The sequence below is a fragment of the Choloepus didactylus genome, chromosome 11, assembly GCF_015220235.1.
Source record: "Choloepus didactylus isolate mChoDid1 chromosome 11, mChoDid1.pri, whole genome shotgun sequence".
Lineage (NCBI taxonomy): Eukaryota > Metazoa > Chordata > Mammalia > Pilosa > Megalonychidae > Choloepus > Choloepus didactylus.
This window is the reverse complement of record NC_051317.1, coordinates 50,524,254-50,546,422: the sequence shown is the minus strand read 5'-3', so window position 1 is coordinate 50,546,422 and position 22,169 is coordinate 50,524,254. Positions and strand designations below refer to the sequence as shown.

Below are 22,169 nucleotides of genomic sequence, written 5' to 3'. Positions count from 1 at the left end.
ATTCTCCATGATATTATGAATATGTGCTTTTGATGTGTCATGCATACAGCTGATCAATTTTGTTCAGGAGTCCTATACAATTTAGCTTCATTTTGGCAGAATCAGAAGTTGCGATCCCAGACCCCTCAGTATTCCAGCTCTGACATGGACTGGCTAATCTCCATGCCTCAGGAAATCCTGCCATCCTAGAACATTTCATTTTCACTCTCTTGCTTTGGATTCATAACTTCCTGGACCTCATGTGTTCCTATAGCTTGATTAAGCCCCTTATTTTCCTGGAGTACATCCTTCATTAGGTTCGTTAGAAAGGCCTGAAGAGAGGTAAATTTTTTGAGTCCTTGAATGTCTAAAATTATCTTCATTGGGTTATCATGTTTGATTACTGTGGTAGATGGAATGAGCATTCTAGGTTCAACATAGTGTTATCATCAAATTTTGATGACTTTACTCAGAATTTTCCATGTATCATGGGTTGCTATGGAAAGGTCCATGAACATTTCGATTCATTTTCCTGTTTTTTTTTTTTGTAAATTGTAATTATATAATGGTTCTAAAGTTTGTGAAATTCCTTGCATTCATTCCCCAGCTCACTAATTCTCTCTGGATATTTTTACTATGCTGTTTAGCCCATCTATTACTTTTAGCATCAGTTATTTTATTTTTAATATCTAGCTATGATATTTGGCTCTGTATTGCATATACCCAGGTACTTTTCACAGTGTCTTACCTTCTAATCAGCTTTCTATGGCTACTTTTACTTCTTTAAACATATGGAATATGTTTTTGTTTTGTGCATCTGACAACTCCAACATTCATCATTTTGTTAACTTGATTTAACTAGAGGTTGTTTTTGTTTGCTTGTGTTTTTCTTTTATTTGTAGTTGCTTTTTCATTTGTTTAAGTGTTTGTTTTTGTTTTCCTGGTGACATTCAGTCACGTTTTCATTTTTTCTATTTTTTTGGAAATTTATAGTCAGTGAAATTAGTGAGGACTGGTGTTGAATCCTAAATATGTTTGCTTCTGTAGAGTGTCAGGAAAATTATCAACACTTTAAAGTGAATTCTGTACTTGACATTGTGTGTGGAGGTATGTGTTTGTTTTAAATTTTCATGGGGAGCTTAATGAATGCAAAATAGCATAAGTAACACCTCGGTATAGCATTACTAGAACTTTTAAAAATAGTTAGTATGCATCTGTATGAGCCTCTCCTTTCAGCCCCTGAATTTTGTGCTATTTATATATGTGTGTGTGTGTATATATATAATGTTTGTATTATACACTTATGTATCTCTAAACATTTTTAAAGCTGACAAGAATAGTATCACACTATACATAATTTTCTGAAAATTGCCTGTTTTCCATGTAATACTAAGCATCTAATATTCATCCATAGTTTTCCACATAGCTATAGTTCATAGTTTTGACTTTTGTATAATATTAGTATATGTGATTATATAACAGTTCATTTATCTGTTCTTAAACTATTTGACATTTGGGTGCTTTCCTATTTTTAAGTATTTTTTCATTTTACAAAATATAATTCTATATGACATATCTGCAGCTGTTCTGGTGCACATGTATAACAAATTACTTGATTTTAGTTATGTAATATTTAACTTCACAATATATATCCCAAATTATTTTCCAAAGTTTTGTATTATATTAGTATATGTGATTATATAACAGTTTCCAAAGTTAGTGTACCAAATTTAATACTGATCCCCGCTGCATCATAGTTCCTATTGTAACACATGCTTATTAAAACTTATTTTTGTCAGACTTCTTAATTTTTAATAATGTAGTAGTTGTTAAATGGTATCACATATTAGCTTAATTTGCAATTGTCTGATTAAGATTCAGTGTATTTTCCTATGTTTATTTGTCTATCTTGTTTCCTCTACTGTAAATTATTTTTTACTCATATCCTTGGCTTATTTTTCTACTAGGTCACCAGTCTTTTCTTATGAATCTGTGGATATACTGTGTTTGTTAATATAGGTGCTGAAATTATCCTCTTCTTTTTATTTGTAGTGTGTCATTTCACTTAATCTGTATTTCCTAATTTGTAAAAGTTATTAACTTTTATATAGTTTGAGTTATCAGTCATTTATTTTTTTGTGATTGCTTTTTTCCGTTTTTAGAAATCCTTTCCTAACTGATGTTTAACATAATTGCTAAAATATTGCCCTGTATTACTTGCAAATTTAAAAAAAAATGGTTTGGAAACCATTTTTGTGAGCTTAGGACTGTTGGATAACCAAAAAGACACAGTCTCAGATGTCATAACTAAAATTTTGCATATGGGAAGGAAATAAAAGGGGACCCTTGACAGAGTAAAGTTGGAAATTTACACATCTCAGTGTGATGCCTCTCTTGGGTGGGTTACAGCCTTTGGCTGTAAGATATACATTATATATATGTATATTTTTAATTTGTAGATATGACTTAAGCCTTGCACTTTAAGAATTGTTTTGAAACATGCAAGGGGAATGGAGAAAACTTATGTTGTATACTGGAAATATGACAAGGAAACCTGCAATGCTCTGATATGGCTAAATTTATCTTCACTGGGAAATTTCAAAAGTTTATTTATAAAGGTTGTTGGTGACATAGTCTATTAAAACATTAAAGATCTTTTACTTTTTTAAGACTACATGGATGTATATATGTATATATGTATACACATATACGTATTTGTATTTGTGTATTTCTGTATATGTACATATATGTGTACAAATGTATATAAGTATATATATATATATATATGCATGTGTTTCGTATAAATAAAAATCCCCGCTAGCAGGAATTTGAGATGTTGCTGTATATTTTATGGCAGCTTACTTCATCATTTCACTACTTCTGTGGTTTATGAGCCAAGTATTTGCAACTATATTTTCCCTGGACTCTAATGTGCATTTTCATAGCTATTAATGTCTCTCAGTTTGTAAAAGTCACTTGAGGGAGAAAGGTATGATCAGAAGCAGTGAAAAGGGCTCCTCCCGGTTACCAAAAGTTCAATGGTTTTGTTGTCCATAGACAGCTTCTCCATGCAGTCCCTAGACTACCAGCCTTGGTTTACTTAAACAATAAGAATTCATTGTTCCATATTTTGGAGGCTAGAAGTTCAGAAGCAAGGTATGAGCAGGCCATGCTTTCTCTGAAGTCTGTAGCATGCTGGTGTGGCTTCCTGGCAGCCCTCTGCTTCTGTCACAGGACACTTTGTCTCTTTCTGTCTCTCCCTCTTTCTTCTACTACTCCTGCTTGGTCTTATGGGTCTCTGCTAGATTTGCACTTTGATTCAAATTGTCTTCATCTAAATAGGATCTCTGAAGATTCAATTTACAAATGAGTCTGCAAGCATAGGATCAAGGATTAGGAATTCAACATGTCTTATGGGGAACATGATTCAATACTCAACAATGCCTAATCATCTTTATCATGTTTGTTGTGGTTGTCAAAAGCGATCCCTCAACCCTAGAGACTGAAGCTGCCTGTGGCTCTGAAGTATAGATCTAAAAATATGTGTATCTAAAAATATAGATCACCAGGCTTATCTGAAACCATCTATTTATCTATATTTTAAAATTTTTGTTTATAAACACTCTATACCCACAAAGCAAACAACGCCACATACCTTCCCACAACCCTCCCCAGGCATCCTTTAATCTACTTTCTGACTCTGTGAATTTATTCTTTCTAGATATATCATACAGTATTTGTCCTTAGTTGCATTACTTATTTCATTCTGCATAATGTTTCCAAGGTTCCTCCATGTTTCATCATGTCTCATAACTTCACTCCTATTTATGGGAGAATAACGTTCCATTGTGTGTATATACTGCATTTTGTTTATCCATTAATTTGTTGATGGACCCTTGGGTTTGTTTCCACCTGTTGGCTATTGTGCATAACACTGCCATAAACATTATTGAACACGTATCTGTTTGAGGTCCTGTTTTCACTTTCACTTTCACTTTTTTTGGATATAGATACCTAAGAGTGAAATTGCTGGTTCATAAAGTAATTCTATATTTAACTTTTTTTGAGGAATCACCATATTGCTTTCCAAAGTGGCCATATCATTTTACGTTTTCACCAACAGTGTGCTAGACTTCCATTTTCTTTGCACCCTCCCCAACACTTGGTATTTTCTGTTATTCTTTTCAATAATAGCCATCCTTGTGGTGTGAAGTGGTATGTCATTTTGGTTCTGAATTTCATTTTCCTAATGATTAATGATGTTGAGCATCTTTTCATATGCTTATTGACCACTTTGGAAAAATCTCTGTTAAAGTCCTTTTATGTCCATTTTTTTAATGAGCTTGTTACATTGTGAAAATTCTTTATACTTTCTGGATACTAAACCCTTATCCCATATATGGCTTGCAGCTATTTCCTCCCATTCTGTAAGGTGTCATCTTTCTTGATAATGTACTTTGATGCAAAAAAGTTTTGTTTTTTTTTAATTTTGATGAAGTCAACTTACCTATATTTTCCTTTGTTGCTTGTATTTTGGGTGTCGTATCTAAGAATTCATAGCCAAATCCCAAGTCATCTCCATTTGCCCCTGTATTATCTTCTAAGAGTTTTTTGTTTTAGCTCTTTTGTTTAGGTCCTTGATCCATTTTGAGTTAACTTTTGTATATGGTGTGAGTCTTTCACCATTGAGTATGATTTTAGCTGTGGGTATTTGATAAATGTGCTTTATCATGTTGAGAAAGTATCCTTCTAGTCCTAGTTTTCTGAGTATTTTATTAAGAAAGCATGCTGGATTTTGTCAAATATGTTTCCAATACATTATTGAGATAATCATGTAGATCTGTCCTTCATTCTATTTGTGTGATGTATTACATTGATTTTCATTTGTTGAACCATGCTTGCATTCCTGGGACAAATTCCACTGGTCATGGTTTATAATCTTTTAAATATGCTACACAATTCCAGTTGCTAGTATTGTGTTGAGTATTTTTTATTTATGTTCATATCATCCACCTAACTACTGATAAGGCAAAGTTGAATTTATTGCTTAGCACACAACAAAGGAGAGCAGTACAATCTCAGTATCATTTCAGAAGGTGAAGGGCAAATGAGACATTTACTGCAATTTCGAAGACTAGTTTAAGCCCAATACAGGTTGGAGTGTGTTAGTGTGTGTAGTGAGAACACAGGCCCAGGCAAAACAGAGATTCCCAGTAAATGACCACTTTATTCCTTTCACAATGCAAAGGGTCCAAAAAAGCAGGGGAAAAGATCCCACCTTGGCGGTCCCTCAGGGAGGACAACTGCTCAGCAGCTCTCTGCATGAAGATGAGGAACACCTGCACTGACTGAGTGCTGCACTTTTGAATACTTCAGGGGGGTAGGATGAAATGCCAATGAGGAAACTTTGTGCCCTGGCAAGCAACTGGGACTGATTAAAAATTTAACGGGAAATATAAACATAAAAAACACCTGCATGCAAACAGGTACAAATGAAAACATAATCCAAATACCTGCATGCACGCAAACTAGAGTGCAAACAACAAATACCTGCAAGGAAACAGGCAAGAAGGGAAACATAACAAACAACTGCGCATAAACAAGAGGGGAAAAGGAGGGGGATAGGTCAGGGCTGGGAGATGGCTGCTGAATGTGTCCTTTATATTCATGGAATTTGGCTGGGATTGGGTAGGATCAAGATAGACTAGTTCAGGATAGGGAAGAAAGCAGGATTGTGGAGTAAGTGACTGGATTCTAGTGAAGAGTTGTTGGGTCTTTCAGGAAGATTCTGAGATGAACCCTAGATTTATTTCCCTCTTTTATCTTCCAGGTCAAGAGTATCATGGAATAGTAAAGTTGTATTGATGTAGTATTGTAATATTAAAGCCATGTTAATATAAAGAGTTGCTATGTAGATGGTTTCCATCCTCCATGTTAATAATAACAAAATTTTATGGTGGACGAAACTGACCAGGGTCTCAGAAGCCTGTGTGCTCCGTGTTGAATTCATTAGGTGTGGAACCTTGGGCAGGTTAGCTAATGTCTTTGTGTTTGAATTTTCTGACCAATAAATGGGGATAAAATATTAATTACCTCATATTGTAGTTATGAATATCCTATTAGTTATTACATGTAATGTGATTATAACAGTGCTTGGGAAAAACTAAGCTTTTTATTAGTGATTATGAGTTAAAAATAAAAATCGACTTGCAAAGTGTTGCACCATTGTGTGTGGTAGAGCCTGGGTTCTAGCCCACATTATAGGGCCACAGAACTCTTCTTGCCTGGTTTTGGTATCAGAGTTATATTCATCTCATTTAATGAGTTAGGATAGGGAAGAAAGCAGGATTGTGGAGTAAGTGACTGGATTCTAGTGAATCCATTTTTCTTTACTTTAGAGGAGTTTGCATAGACTAAAATCATTTGTTCCATGAATGTTTCTTGATAAATAACTACTTTAGCTTTTTTTTATTAGGAAGATAGGTAATTTTAAATCATGCTTTTTAGCAAGTTTTAGTATATTTCTAATTATTTTTAGGAATTTGACATTTCAGCTAAATGCTCAGTTTTAAGACATATGTGTTCATAATATACTCTGATTTTCTAAATCTCTACATTATCTGCAGTTGTATTCCTCTTTTATAAATTCTTAATAATATATTTTGCCTTTTCTCCCCTTTCCATGAGCATCTTGCCAGATGTATGTTTATTTTATAAGCCTTTTCAAAGGATCAACTACTGGCCCTTTCATCCTCTTTTTTTGCATATTTGTTTGTTACTTCATTAATTTCTGTTTTTGTCTTTATTATCTCCTCTTGCTTTGGCAGTGGATTTATTATGTGCTTCTTTTCCAGTTTCTTATGCTTAATACTCAGCTCATTAATTTTCAGCTTGTCTTTCTTTGTAAACAATCATAAAAGGTTATAAAATAATCTTCTCGAAGTAGTATCGTTTTACCTGCACCCCTTAAATTTTAATTTTTTTTTTAATATTTTCAAACGTAGGTGTTCTCACCCCTGAATTTGTTATCTTATTAGAACCATGAGTTATATTGAGGTCAATTTTAAATCTCCAAGTATATTATTTGGAAGTTATCTTTTTTTGTATCACTCTCTAACTTAATTGCAGCCTGGTCAGAGATTGTGGTAGATAACTATTTATTAAAATCCATCAAAACGTGCCTAATAACTTAGTAATTGATCAGATTGTGTTAAATTGCTTCAGGCCTGCTTGAAAAGAGTGTGTATTCTCTAGATGGTGCGTAATGGTATTATACACTTATCTATGAAATCATATTATTTGTATCTGTTTTATTAGATATTCTATGTATTTACAGTTCTTTATCTGATTGATCATTAATTAAGAAAACATTAGTGTGGTTGGATTTCACATAGGCCCTAGATTTGGAAATGGATGATACTGACACTAAAAATGTTAGCAGAAGCAAGAGTTTACAAGACTTTCTATCCAAATGAAGAAATTAAGACTGCATCCTAACATCACTAAAACATCATCACAATACTTTATGTAGGGGGTGGTATCATTTTTGTATTTTAGAATGATTACTGTTACTAATGTTTGATAAATGATTTGATTAAGGTGTTGGTACTATAGGATATAATTCTTTTAGAAAGTTCTTGCAGTAACTAGGATAGGGTTGATGAAGTTCTTTGCTAGAAGCATAGTATAGTAGATATACATCAAAAGGAAGAGTAAAAGTTTACCAGGCAAAGGATTTCAGGGAAATCTTTCATAAAGAGGAAAAGTATATTAAATAGTGAGTTAAGAAAGATCTTAGCATGTTGGTAAAACCTAAAGAAGACCAATGTGACTGGCAATTACTAATGCAGAGAGAAAATGCCAAGACACAAGAGCCAAACTATATAAAGCCCTCTTAAGTTGTTTTATTTTATCTTAAGTACTATGGGAGACATAGAAAAGTTTTGAAGTTCTCAGTGATTATTGATAAGATTAACATTTTCAAAAGCATAATATGGCTGCAGTGTAGATTGAAATGGTTGAGAATTGATTAAATTTGGCTAAGGAAGGGAGCTAGTAAACTAGTTAGGAAGCTTCTCATTCATCCAATTGCAACTATTCATTTAGTGGCTGCTATACTCAAAGAGTCACAATGGGATACAATATTGAAAATTACAAACTACCTGCCTTTTATTACACCCTCATGGTACTGACAAACAAATAAGTTAACTTAATGGCTAGAAGTGATAAGTGGTATGAAGAATGATTGGGAGACCTATTTTCAATGCAGTTATTGGTGAAAGCTTCTGAGAAGTTTAGAGTTGAGCAGACCCATGATGGAAATGAGAGATCAAGTGATTTGAATATACAGCAGGTAGATGTTCCAAGAAGAAACAGCAAAGACGAAGATAGAACAAGGTGACTGTATTAAGGAATAAGATGAGAATTATTTCCAATGGTGTGATACCAGCAATAAAAATAGAGATGAAAATATAAAAAGAAGCAACATTACAGGTGAAGAGACTAACTGGAGTGTGAAGGAAGATGAGTTTTAATGATGACTCCTGGGGAATGACTGACAAAACTAAATGGGTGTAGATGTCTTTTTTTTTCAGTTTTAGTAAGCAGTGTAGTGATCACAAGGGTAGTAGGGAAAGAATTTTATGTGAGGGAAATAGCATGATAAAATATATAGAAAGGTAGAGGATGTTAAGTTTTGACCAGAAAACTTTGAAAAGTCCAGTTTGGTGCAAATCTTTTGTGGAAGTGACTAAAGGGACTACATTAACAAAGATATACTGAGGCAAGAGCATAGCTGGCTAAGAGGTGTGGACTTAATCATGTATATTAAGGAGAATTACTTAAGGTTTACGAGGAAGAAGGTGCTATAATCAGAAATGTGCTTCTGGTCGATTAATTTGTTGGTAATATGTAGTTTATGATCAGGTGCGAAAGCATAAATCTTACTAGCAATAGGGGTTGTTTAAGATAGAAGCACATTGAGCACCTGGAGCTTAGATAAATTCTTGTTTTGCTCTGGAATTGAGGGAAGTTTGTCAGAATTTAGTGCTTTTACATTGACAGTGTGAAGAGCATCCTCATATTTCTCCCATAGACTATCCTTTCTTTCTCCTGTCACAAACAGAAATAGGATTCCTAACGACTGTGGCTGATTTCATGGAATTTTGTAATGTTTTTTCCTGTAGCTGTAATAAACTAAGAGAACTAAAAATCTAAATACAACAAAGTAAAAACAAATAGAAATTTATATAAACACACATAAGTACATATAAGCTCATCTGTGGATATTTTTGCAAATGGAAGAAAGAGATGTTCATTGCTATGAGCGTTCTTAATGCTTTTAGAGGCAGGTACTTATTATTCATAATAATATCTGCATACCAAGCCTCAAATGTCTATTTTTTTTCCATTAACTTTAATTTATGGCTATCCATGTTATGTGTAACTAAAGGATTACTTAGTTAACATCCAGTGTAGAGTTTTTAATTTATCCTATTCTCTAATAAATATTTCACCTTTCAATATTTTATTGAGAAATCTCTTTTATTCACCCATCTCTTGATCTATATTCTTTTCTCTATTCTTTACAGACACCATCCATCTTCGGGTTCTTGAATCCTCCCCAGTTGGCACAGCCATTGGAAGTGTAAAAGCAACCGATGCTGACATTGGGAAAAATGCTGAAGTAGAATACCGAATTATTGATGGTGATGGGACTGATATGTTTGACATCCTAACTGAGAAGGACACACAGGAAGGCATCATAGTTGTGAAAAAGGTGCACTGCATCAGTAGAAATCAGAATCTGTGTGGTTAGAGAGTACAGATTTCATTATGTACTATTCACTCATGCATTATCCATTAAGAAATATTGCTATTATGTTCAAATTTAATTTTTATTATGCATGAATAAGAGGAATATAAAAGCAAACAGCCCTTGAAAATGTTGACCAAATGTTTTTTTCTTGGTTGAATCAATCTGAGATTTTATAAAATTTTAGAACCAAGTTAGTATATGCATGGTTAGATTTCTGCGCTGTGTTAATAAAAGCCCCCCATCACAACATTGTTTTCTTAAAAAAAAAAAACAAACTGTTTAATAGCTAATAATGGCAACATAGGCTCCCAGTTGGAGGCATAAAAAGTAGCATGCCGTCTTTCCAGATGTATAGAGCAATAATTAGAGTTGCTAATGAAAAGAGGCAGCATGGATTGGAACGTAATTTATTTGTTCACATTTTCCCTTCTGCTAGATAAATTAAACTTTTCTGCTAACATATGCTTGGGGATACAGTTTAAAGGTAACCAGTTTTATATAGCAGAGTCAGTACCATCGGCATAAGAAAAGAAAAAGGCACCTTAAAATGTGGGTCCTAATGAAATGTCATGCACACCCTACATTCGTAAAATAACCACTGAGACACTGGTTAATCACAGAAACTACTCTGGGATTCTATTGCAAAGCACAACTTACACAACTAACTGTTATTAAATGAACAGTGTTCAGCAAGGGGGAAAGCAATTTTCTTGTTGTTTTTCAAGACCAGGAAGTAAGACAGGAATGCAGATAGAATCTCCCCTTCTCAGGATAAAAGAGAAGTGAGGGAATCTGAGTCAACAATGTCTTTTTTCTATTAGCAAAACTTTTAGAGTGAGTGAGATTAGGGACAGGATTTTATACTTCTGACGGTTAAATGATTTCAATATTTAAGTTCCTTTTTTGTTTCCCAATGTAACCTAATTACCAAATAGCTGTCAACTGTTTCTCTTTACAAAGGTTTTCCAAGGTTTTCCTTATTTTGAATGTTTAATATAACTCTTCAAAATTTCATATAGTTTATGTAGTACCCTTCAAATTGATTTAAATATCACAACATAAATTTAAAAAGATTACTGAACCTTTGAGCTTAGAAGATTAGCATTAGGAAACATCTTAGCACACACATACACAGACAAACCTACACACAATCCACCAGTCCATTATGTAAGAGATGGATTTTAATATCTTTCCCAGTTTTTACAGTATTTACAAGCTCATTTTTTATTGTCTGACGTATTACATATTGAATATATAAAAAGTGAAAGTTGTATCCTAATTGATTTATAGAGATTATGTATTTTATTACTTTTTTTATTTATAGTTAAGAAACTTGACAGGATTCAGCAAGGTTTTAAAAAAATCACTCTAATTTGATGATTCATTTCTTTATATAGCCACTTGATTATGAGAGCCAAAAACTTTATACTCTGAAGGTTGAAGCAGAAAATACCCATGTGGATCCACGTTTTTATTACCTAGGACCATTTAAAGACACTGCAATTGTGAAAATCTCTATAGAAGATGTGGATGAACCTCCTGTTTTTAGCCGATCTTCCTACCTGTTTGAGGTCCATGAAGATATTGAAGTGGGCACGATCATTGGCACTGTAATGGCAAGGGACCCAGATTCTACTTCTAGCTTCATTAGGTAATTATGCCTATGTCTGTGATGGAAAGATAGGGAGCTGGAATAGTTATAGAGCTCATGAATTTGCATTTAAAACAGTTAATACATTTGAAAGATGCAAGAATCTTTCTATAAGTTGTACATAAATATTGGTGACCACTGGTATTTAAAATAACTTGCCTCTGAATGTTTGGGGGCAGGACATGCACAAGTTTTCCGATTTGCTCGAGTTCTTATCATGCCCTTTTGACTGAAACCTTGCCTGTGTTAGCTGCTGTCTCCTTAAGGGATTTGTAGTTCTAACCTCTGGTGCAGTTTAAGGACACTATTCAGCTACACTTTTCCAATTACTGTATTTGTGACTTCAGGTTATTAAATAATATGTGATGTTGAGAGAAGTTTTAGCAATTAAAGAGAACACAATTACAATAATGCTGCAAGGTGGCTGTATAATGATTTTAGAAACTACCCTTACATCTCTGTCATCAAAAAAGGAAAGATCTCTCCCCCACCCCCTCTCCCTCCCTCTCTTTCCCTCCCTCTCTCTCTCTTTCTCTCTCTCTCTCTCACACACACACACACATATACTGTTTCAAAAAAATATTAGAACATTCTAGAAATATCAGAGTTATTCAGTTTTATTTTTTTATTTTTTTCACTTTTCTTTCTTATGGCAGCCTGAATACATGAAATGAGCAAGACTGAAAGTTTTCAGAGATGTTTTTCCTTTCATTTTCAAGAAAACCAGATATCTATATTCAATATTCAGCATCAAAATGACTCATAGTTTTAATCTGTTCATCCACAGTGTAGTCTGGTCTTTATTCACTTTCCTAATTCTTAGTAGGCTGATTTTGCTTGCCATGGTTCTACATAAACCACTCAGGTATGTGTTCAAGTGGCTGTTGTTCGTTTGCTGAGAATTCTTTCATCTGACTTCTAAATATGAAGCCACATCCATAGGGAACCTCTAATTGTATGTGCAGTGGAATTCCAGCTAAAGATAGAGTTGAAAATTCTGTAGGTTCTGCCACATCTTCAAGTGAAGTCATAGTATATATATACATCTATATGAATACATTACATATGATACTTACATAATTTTATACTATGCTTTTTGCTATTCTTATACACAGCATCACACAATGGCATCCTGAGGTTATGCATTGGCATTAGAAACATGAACATAATAATCGTATAGAGTTGCTATCTGCTAGAATGACTTCCTCATAAATGCCTCCTGCCCAATCCCTTTATCTTCATCTAAATTGCTGTATTCCTTGGATTTTTACTTTTCCTTTGAGGCTTTTAAATACCCAATATGCCCATTTAATTTTCTTCATCGAGTACTTCCCTAGTGTTTCCTTGGCAGAGGTCCTAACTGAATTTAGCAGGCTGTGTACTATGTTCCTGATTTTAAAGTGGTCATATATATTTTTTAATGACATGAATGTTTTTCAATCATTTTTGATAATAATTAAATAAAATGTAATGACATTTTAAATGGTAAAATAAAGGTATCTCCCCACACAGTGAAATAGATTTTTCGTCCTTTATGTAGATCGATGGTTATTATATATATAATATATTAATTTTTGAAACAAAAAAATAAAATATCTAAGTCAGGGTGCAAACTAAGGTTTAGAGAGGGAGAATCTGTTTATATACATCATATGCAAGGAAATGAATGACTTCATCCATCATTAATAGCAGCACTTATTCCATGAAGTGTGTATACTTTATATACTAACTCAATGTAGAAAATGCAAGTGCCTTTTCTTGTGTGTTACTCTTTTGATAGACCACGCAGTTAAAAAAACAAATATAGTATCAAAAAATAAAGTAGTTTTGCTAATACAACTCATTTATGAGTTGGATTATACAAGACATGTTATTAACATTATATATTGGTGGACACTAATGCAATAATCAAAGGGACTTATTTAAAATGTACATTCTGGAAATGAATTTGAAAAGGAAAATGAAAGTTAAAATGTAGAATTTTCATCAATAGAGACTTGTAAAACATGTCTGGAAAAGAATTGCAATCTTTCTGTGTCTTCAAGACAATGCCACAGAATCCTCTAAACTTCCTCATTAGTTTTTAAAACCAAACAACAGGAAATATTTAAGAAAAAGCAGACATATAATGGAGTTTCAAAGACAGTGGTTCTTGATAGTGGAAGCTATGAATTAATTTAAATATTGGAACTATAGGTGATATTTCTAGACAACTAGGAAATTAATATTTTCCAAAATGCCATGTAATCCAGTCATTTGCTCTTTCATTATATTTCATAAATATTTATGGAGACCATATCAGATACTAATATTTTTCTCAAAAGGTCTCAGTCTACTAGGGAAGAAGATTCAGTTTGACATTAAAATTATATTCTTTGAGTGCCTGTTAGAATCCAAGCATGGTATTTGGCGGTTTTGTTTTTTGTTTTATTTCCCATTTGAAATGTGAGATGAAATGAATGCCAAATGCCATGTGACAGATGGCAGAGATGAATGGTATAAGATGCTTGAGGATGGAAGAAAACAGATAGATTTTATCTTGGTTAATCATGGAAAACTCTGATAAGGAGGTAAAATTTATGTTGATTCTCTAAGTAGTAAAATAATTTTGTCATTGGGAGATGGACTTTAAAAATTATTTTCAGACATAGCAATACAATGTTTTGCTTTATTTGTGAATGGTAGGACATGTAATTTGAACCCAAAACAGAATTCACATTGTGTTAACAGAGAGAACTAGAGTTTATTAAAGAGATTTTAAAATTAGCGGTCTGTTCTCTTTAGAGTTGATATAAAATAAAAATTTAAGTTAAGCAATATGCAAACATAAAATCTCATGTCTCACTCAGATATTCTAACACACTGAATTGTTCTTCTAATTCAATGTACTCAAAATCAGATGCAAGAACCATACATTTCAAAGATTGTTGGAAAAATTATACAAATTTTGAAACACCAGAAGAGCAAAGTATTTTAAGGAATCTTTAAATTATTATTTTGCATTATTACTCTCAAAACACAATTTAAAATTTATAGTTTATGTTATTTTCCTTAAAATAAATGAGAGTAGTGGCTCATGTTGGCCTTGTAGCTTTTGGTTTGCTTTGTTTAATTTATTTTTTACTTTTGGTTTTTACTTTTGGAGCATTAAATAAGACATGAGGGTAAAGCCTGGTAATTCAAGCACTATAAAATATATATAAACTAGGATTGAGGAGTGAAAGTAACAGAGGAGGGTATGAGTGCATTAAATCTTGACTGTCAATCCCAAAGATAATTGGGATTATCCCAACTACATCAACCCAAATTGATAAATGTGTTAGGTGTTAAAATAATGACACCCAAACAATACCTCTAATCAATAGGCAGCATAGATTTTCGTACATATGCTAAGACTTTGCTAGACACATAAAATTCTTACCCCTATGTTTTCTGTATTTAAAAAAATTTCTAGTTAAAACTTACACATTCTATAATGGCACGTGTGGTTAAGAAACTGAACTTTCTTGTGGGTTTTATACTATGGGTATCATAGTATGAAGTTACTAAATAATATAATAACTTGAGTTTCTACTACTCTGAGGAAACTAATGCAGTCTCTGATTTTCTCAAACAGAAAAGGTCTTAGGTTCTGGAAATGACCTTTTGCATTAGATCCTTATAGAAATTCTATACTTACAGTCTTCAATAATGAAGTAAAATCAGTTGATAAAGTAACCTCATATTAATGCAAACTATATTGGAAATAAAATACATCAAGTAAGCTAAATGTATATGACAATAGATAATGACTTAAATAGCACAAACATTCAGAAGATTAACATCAGAAGTAGGAACAAAGGGCCAATTTATGCTTTGGAAAGGGTGTGTGTGTTTGTGTATGTATGTGATAAATGAATATAACTGTCTATATTCTATCTAGACACTATGTTCTTTCCTGAAATTGTTAGTGATAAGTGTGTCTTTGCATTTCATCATTTTCTACTGCAAACCATCCATGTACTGCCATGCATTTTTCTTTGTCCTCTATGTTCAGATTTTCCCTGGATCGCCATACAGACCTTGACAGGATCTTTAACATACATTCTGGAAATGGATCTCTTATACATCAAAGCCACTCGATCGTGAACTGTTCTCAATGGGCACAATCTTACTGTTATAGCTGCTGAAATCAGTGAGTCAATTTTTATGTATATAGCATTTTAATATATATTTTCAGGTATTATTTTGTGTTAAAATAGTTTATTCTCATTGCACACATGAATTGCAATATTAATACAAGTGTTTAAAAGTCTTCTCAACACCTGCCCTTTTTTTTCCATTAATTTCTATACCAAGGAATCCAGAGATCTACATTTAATATTAACTAATAGTGATGATATAAAATATGAATAATGATGTAAAATTGAGTAATAGAGATATTCTCATTTGGGGAAAAATTAAAAACACTGAGGGGTTAAAAAGTACTAAAATTTGTTGCATGGACACTATCAATTAGAGTCTTTGGAAAATGCTGGGTATATACTATATCATTCAATCTTAACAACAAACATGTGGTGGATGTTATTACTTCCCTTTTACAAATGAGAAAAAGAGGTCCATATTGGTAGTAACAATAGTTAACACTGAGCACTATGTGCCTGGTATCATATGAAGAATTTTAAATTCATTTCTCCCTGCTATTATTTTTATTAAACTCATTTAATAAAGAAAGAATTAAGGCTCTGGGAGTTTTAGTAACTTGCCCAAAGTTACAAAGCCAGAAGTAGTAAAATTATTCAATTTCTAGATCCAATAGTTAATTCTGTACTTAATTTGCAAAATTTCATTCAAGTAGAAACTGGCAGAGCCAGGATTCAAAACAACATCTGTGTCTAATTGCAAAAGTTCCTGCCCACATATAGGACTGGCTACATAATGTGTGGGGTCAAGTGCAAAATGAAAATGTGGGAACCCTTGTTAAAAAATTATTAAGAATCATAAAATGGTAACAGCAGAGCATTAGAACAAGTTCAGGGCCTTTCCACGCCGAAGGCGGTGAGCAACTGCACAGGTCACATGCCATGAAGCCAGCTCTGTCCACACAAGTCAACTTGTTTGTGGTCTGGTCCTGTACTATGATGTACATGGAGCAGGGCAACTCTTGAACTGTTAGGAAAAAGAGGCGTTAATTTGGTACCGAATCAGAGTGAAAACTAAGCCCAGAAATTCCAGATCTGAAATACAAAGCTGAATAAAATATCAAGGTCAAGTTATTTGAACTAATTATTCCAAGCTTTAGAAAGCAGAACATTGGGGCGGAATCACCAAGTATTTCAGGAGGATGGAAATGTGCTAGGCATGTCATCAGCAATGAATTCAAATCTTCTAGATGGAGTACTGGATTGAGCTTTCCTAAATCTGGCTCTGAAGCACAAATGAACCGCAGCATACAATCAATCCAGTTTCTCTGTAGTGAGATAATAGATGGCTGTACCCTTTAAGGCTAAGTGAAAATTTTTGCATTTTTCTTGAAAAGAAAGCTTTTGTTTCTATGGCTATCTCCATATCATCACAATTAGACATACTCCATGGACACATCTGGGGTGACATGATCCTATTTGACCAATCCATAATCCTGATTGTTTGTGCTCCCTGCTGGATCTGAGATCCTTATTCAAGCCAAATGGGAAGGGAATTGCATTTTCCCATTTCAGATACTTTGAGAAATTTAACTTCTAAGCTAGTTGAAGTAATTAGGACTCTGTAAAAGTTAGGCCAATTACTTTCTTCTTTTTAAGAGCTAAACCTATTTTTTGCACTTAAATGAATCAGTCCATAGATTAAGTGCCGGAATGCCTACCCTGCCAAACCACAAGCAGTCAGGGTCCCATTAGGCTGTTCCGGGTATTAAACAGAAAGAGGATGAAAGGGAAACAGGATGTAGGCAATTATTTTCACTAGACTTTAAACATTGGTTTTATCCTAAGTGTGTCACACATATACCACATCTGAGCAGGAGAGAACGATGTACACATGTACTTTTTGCCAATGTGTGTTCAGCCCTGCCTCTAACAGTTTAATTCTACATTCTACAGCTAGATATCACATCACATGGCAAGTAGCAATCCAGGTAATTATTTCATGCACTATACCATGGATAACTTCTCTTTTAGTTCTTTAAAAGAAATATTTAAAAATATCATGCAGAGGACAAAAATCTAAAATTAAGGTTATAATCAATGACCTGATAAATTTGGGATTGTAGAACATATTTGTTTTAGAAACCAAACAGCTTCTGTAAAAATTTACTGAAAATTTAACTATTATCATTTCAATGAATTCAGGGGACCATAGAGCAAAGTTTATAGATTAAAGGAATTCATTTTCTAGCTGTAGTTCCTTATTGGTGAAAATTCTTGCCCTAAGCAGGTAACAGAACTGCATTTTTCTAAATCCAGAGATTTCTAGATGGAAAAGCCTGTGGATGCAATAGGCATGCTTTGACCTCAGGGCATACATTTTAAAATCTCTTTTGCTGATGCATTCTTGCTACAGCGGAATTTCTCTGATGGCTGTGAGGAAGACTCAGGTGGTAAAGATATGCCAGCCACTCTTCAGTATTATGCTTCCTTGGAATGCTTTATAATGTTATTTATACATAAGCTGCAACATCTGCCAACAAAAAGATTAGTGTAAGCAATGGTTTTTGAATATGACTCCAGGCCTGGTGCTTTACAAAGGGCATTTATCCCTGTGGATTTAGCTCTTGAACTGAAGAGCCCTGAGATATTTGTGAAGAGGCTAGAGCATCTCCATATCATGCTAGGGAAAAGGACTGACAGAGCAAATTTTTAGATATGATGTTTTTCTGTCAAAGGCTTCAGTTCACATTGGAAAGTGAATTGCTACTGACAAAAGAGATACTATTATGTTCAGAGTTTATATTGAAAGAAAATATTTTGCTTATGCCCAATAACTATGTAAGTAGGTTAAAGAACACATTCTAGAAAATATGGAAGAGGCAGTTTGCTAAACGTCCTTTCCAATCTTCTCCATAGCAACAAGTAACTTCAGGAGGTTGAAACTTCATTTGTAAATGAGCACTTTGCCTTTGGGTCATATCAAAGGGTCTAAGAATGGGGAAGGTAGGAAAATATGAGTAAAGTAATTTCTACTTTTTTCTCTTTCTCCACTTCTTCTGAAATGCACCCCTTTTTATTCAGACCTTAACATGAACTGTATAGTTAAGCTAGTTAACTGGCTTTTAACTTGTGTGGATTTGTGGGGAGAAAGCATAACTTCTTAAGCAATGTTAGGTAGACAAAAAGATAAGGTAGTGATAATGAAGATGATAAACATCAAACACATATTGAGTGCTTACTGTCAAACTCATACTGTGATAAAATCTTTTCAGCATCAACTCATCTAATTTTCCAAATAACTCTAGGGGATTGGTGGTTCTATTTTATGCATATGACTATTGAGTAAACTGAGGCGTTAGAGATATGGAGTACATTGGCCAGTCACATAAGGAATGAGCAGTGGATTAGGCCTTTCAGAGCAGTTCCTGAACTCTTATGACACACTAACAAGTGAACAATATGAAGCAATACATTAGCAAATAAACATGAAATTAGAATTTCTGAAAATAGAATACCCAAGGGTTAGAAGACCCCGAGTAGAAATTAAGAAGGGTGTTGAAGAACAGATTTTTTCAGTTTTCCCTTGGAAAGGGGAAGGGAAGGTAAACACACTTCAAATGGATTTAGAATTCTGTCTGCCTTCCTTTAAACTACTTCAGTCTTGTAAATGTTCTGCTGAGTAATCTGTTCTCTACGTTATATTTTAAAAGTGCTGATTTCATTATTTTAGTAACATTGCAATTACATAGAAAAAAGAGGAAAATAAAATATTTTGAGTAGTTATGAACTCCCTAATTGTACATGACAAGCATTATTCCCTTATGTCTTATTTTCCCGGGAGCTATGACAAGTACCACCCAATGATTGGCTTAAACAGCATGAATTCATTATTGAAGGCTGGAAGATTTGCTTCCTCCAGGGGTAGGAAGCTTCCGGCTGGCCAGCAATCCTTGGGGTTCAATGGCTGTCCTGTCACATGGAGGTGTCCTCTCCTTACTCTTCAGAGTTCCCACTGACTTCCCACTTCTGCTCCTCAAGGTGGCTTTCTCTTTACATAAACTCTCTGTAATAGGATTAAGGCCCAAACTCATTCAGTTGGGCCTAACCTTCATTACAACAACTGCTTCAAAAGGTCCTATTTATAATGAGTTTACGACCACAGGAAGTTGTATGAGGATTAAGAATATGTTTTTTCTGGGGTAATTCAGCCTTTCTCACACTTAAAAAAACAACAAAAAAATTTGATAAATAAAGCAAGTTAGATAAATTTCACAAGAGTAAATGTTATTATTCATTGCCCATGTTGGTAGAGATCATTTATTAGATTGCTACTGTCCCTTGGCTCATCTGCTCTTTTATTTGTTTGTTTAGGTAATTATCTCCTTTCTCCTTTTTTATTGCTGTTCAGCTTGACTTTGCCAAAGTCTACACAGACATTGGATTATTTCCAAAGATTGAAATATTGATATCATGGAGACTGGTGAATATAAACTGAGTTTAACAAAACACTCTCAGATAGTCTTCCTTTCTGAGATAATATTCTCCAGAAGCCCTGGAAAAATCAATAATGGAGATAATGTAAATATGATTAATTAAAGGTTGTTAGGTTGTTACCCAAAGCTAACCCAACTAAAGAGGCATTTTTATTTTTAAATCCCATTTACAAATCAAAATGATTCTTTAAGTTTATCTTCTTATGTGAAAACTTTGAGTTTCTTGATGTTAGCATTGGTAACAAAATATTATGATTAATGTACCATTTGTTACTACTGAGCAAATTTGGGAACAATAAATTGTTATGCAAAATCACATCTGGATTGTTGAAATAGTTCTAGTAGTAATTATATTAAAAAAAAATCTGAACCCTTATATTTCATTGAACATTTCCATCCAATTAGTAAAATCAGCAGCCATATACTAAAATTTCCTAAAGGATATATTTGAGAATAGCTGTTAGAATAAATTTTAGAAATAAAAGTAGTCAAATGCTGTTTGTAATATAGCAGCTACCACTTAGGAACTAGTGACTTTGAACAAGTTATGAATTTACTTAAAACGACTTCTTTGTCCAAAAAAATAGGTAACCAGGTATTACTATAAAGATTAAATAAGATGAGAATGTATGATAAGGATTTAATAAAATTGCTTCTTGTTTTATAAGGATACAAATATAATATGAACTCAATTACAGTGGGTTGTGCTTTTACAAAGATTTTCCAAAATAATAATAGTACTCTTGAGCCCAACGATAATTGAATCCATGACTACTTAATTAGGCTCTGTAGTAGTTTCCTTTATTGCGTTTGCTCATTATGTGAGTAGAATGAACATAATGCTTATTTGTGCATGAGGACTTAATATCCACAAGATGCCTACACAGATTAAATCTGGCACACAATTGTTTCCTCCTGAACAAAATGTTCCTTTTCTTTTTGTAGACAACCCCAAAGAGACCGCTCGTGTGGCTGTTTTTGTGAGAATTTTGGATGTCAATGACAATGCCCCACAGTTTGCCGTGTTTTATGATACTTTTGTATGTGAAAATGCCAGACCAGGACAGGTGAGTACCTGAAAGATTGAAAGCATAGGAAGATTTTAATTGCTTCTTGATTATTTTCTTTTCCGGTCTTGAAAAGAAAGAATAAAGAAAAATTGAAACTCTTATAGGTTGTCCCAGTAACATAATAAAAATACTATAACTGATGTTGTTTTTAGATTTGAAAATATTTTAAATCACAATATACAGGTTCCATATTTCCTTTGTAAAATTCTAATGCCATAAGGTTTTATCCTTGCCCTGAAGGTTAAGGTGTGAGAAAATGTAGCTTTGTAAATGTTCAAAAACAGAAATATACCAGCAAAACCTGCTGTGCCATTCGATGAATATCTGCTAGAGATGGGAAAAGAAATTTGGGCAAAACAGAGAGACAAATACATGGAATCAGTGAAACATTTAATCAGTAGTACAATTTATGCAAATATGATCTGGGAGGAGAGCAAGAGAATTTATTACTGAGACATATACATTGGATTTGATCATTGCAGCAAAATACAAAGTATCTAATGACTTAGTTTTAGTCCTTAAAACACTTTTCTTATATCAGCTTTGAGTCCTGAAGTCTTTTCTTCAACGGCCTCATTTTGTTGTTTCAAAAACTTGAGAGTATATGGCTGAAAGAATTGCTCTTAATTGATTTGAGTGCTATTGAAGCTGCATGTCATAAATAATAATTGGGAATCAAATGTTTTTTATTAAATAAAAAAAATCTGTCATGAAACTGTATTGTGTTTTGATATCTCTTGATGCTCTTTGTAAACATCAATGACATTTTTATGCAAATTACATTATAGAATAACTCAAATTCTTCCTTTCAAAAATTCTAACTGGAATTCACTGGCATGTCTATTGTTTGAAATGGTAAAATTGCTTCAATTGGATTCATTTTTTGTCTGACAATTCTATGGAAATGTTTAATTTGGCTTATTTAAATGATTTAGCTGCTTCCAACTTACTTTTAATAAAATAGTGCATGCCCCAAAAAATACCATTACACATAGCACTCTGCTTGGCAGGCTCAGCATGATATAAGTGGAAGCC

The 22,169-nt window shown here is 33.4% G+C and overlaps 1 protein-coding gene across 1 annotated transcript in view; it reads left to right on the top strand.

The window, feature by feature from the left end:
• Nucleotides 1–22,169, top strand: part of CDH10 (cadherin 10) — a 196,570-nt gene that overhangs the window by 158,138 nt on the left and 16,263 nt on the right. Inside the window, 6 exon segments of the mRNA XM_037799311.1 lie at nucleotides 9,570–9,757; nucleotides 11,194–11,447; nucleotides 15,484–15,545; nucleotides 15,548–15,576; nucleotides 15,579–15,621; nucleotides 21,010–21,131. Coding sequence (XP_037655239.1) covers nucleotides 9,570–9,757; nucleotides 11,194–11,447; nucleotides 15,484–15,545; nucleotides 15,548–15,576; nucleotides 15,579–15,621; nucleotides 21,010–21,131 — 698 coding nt within the window.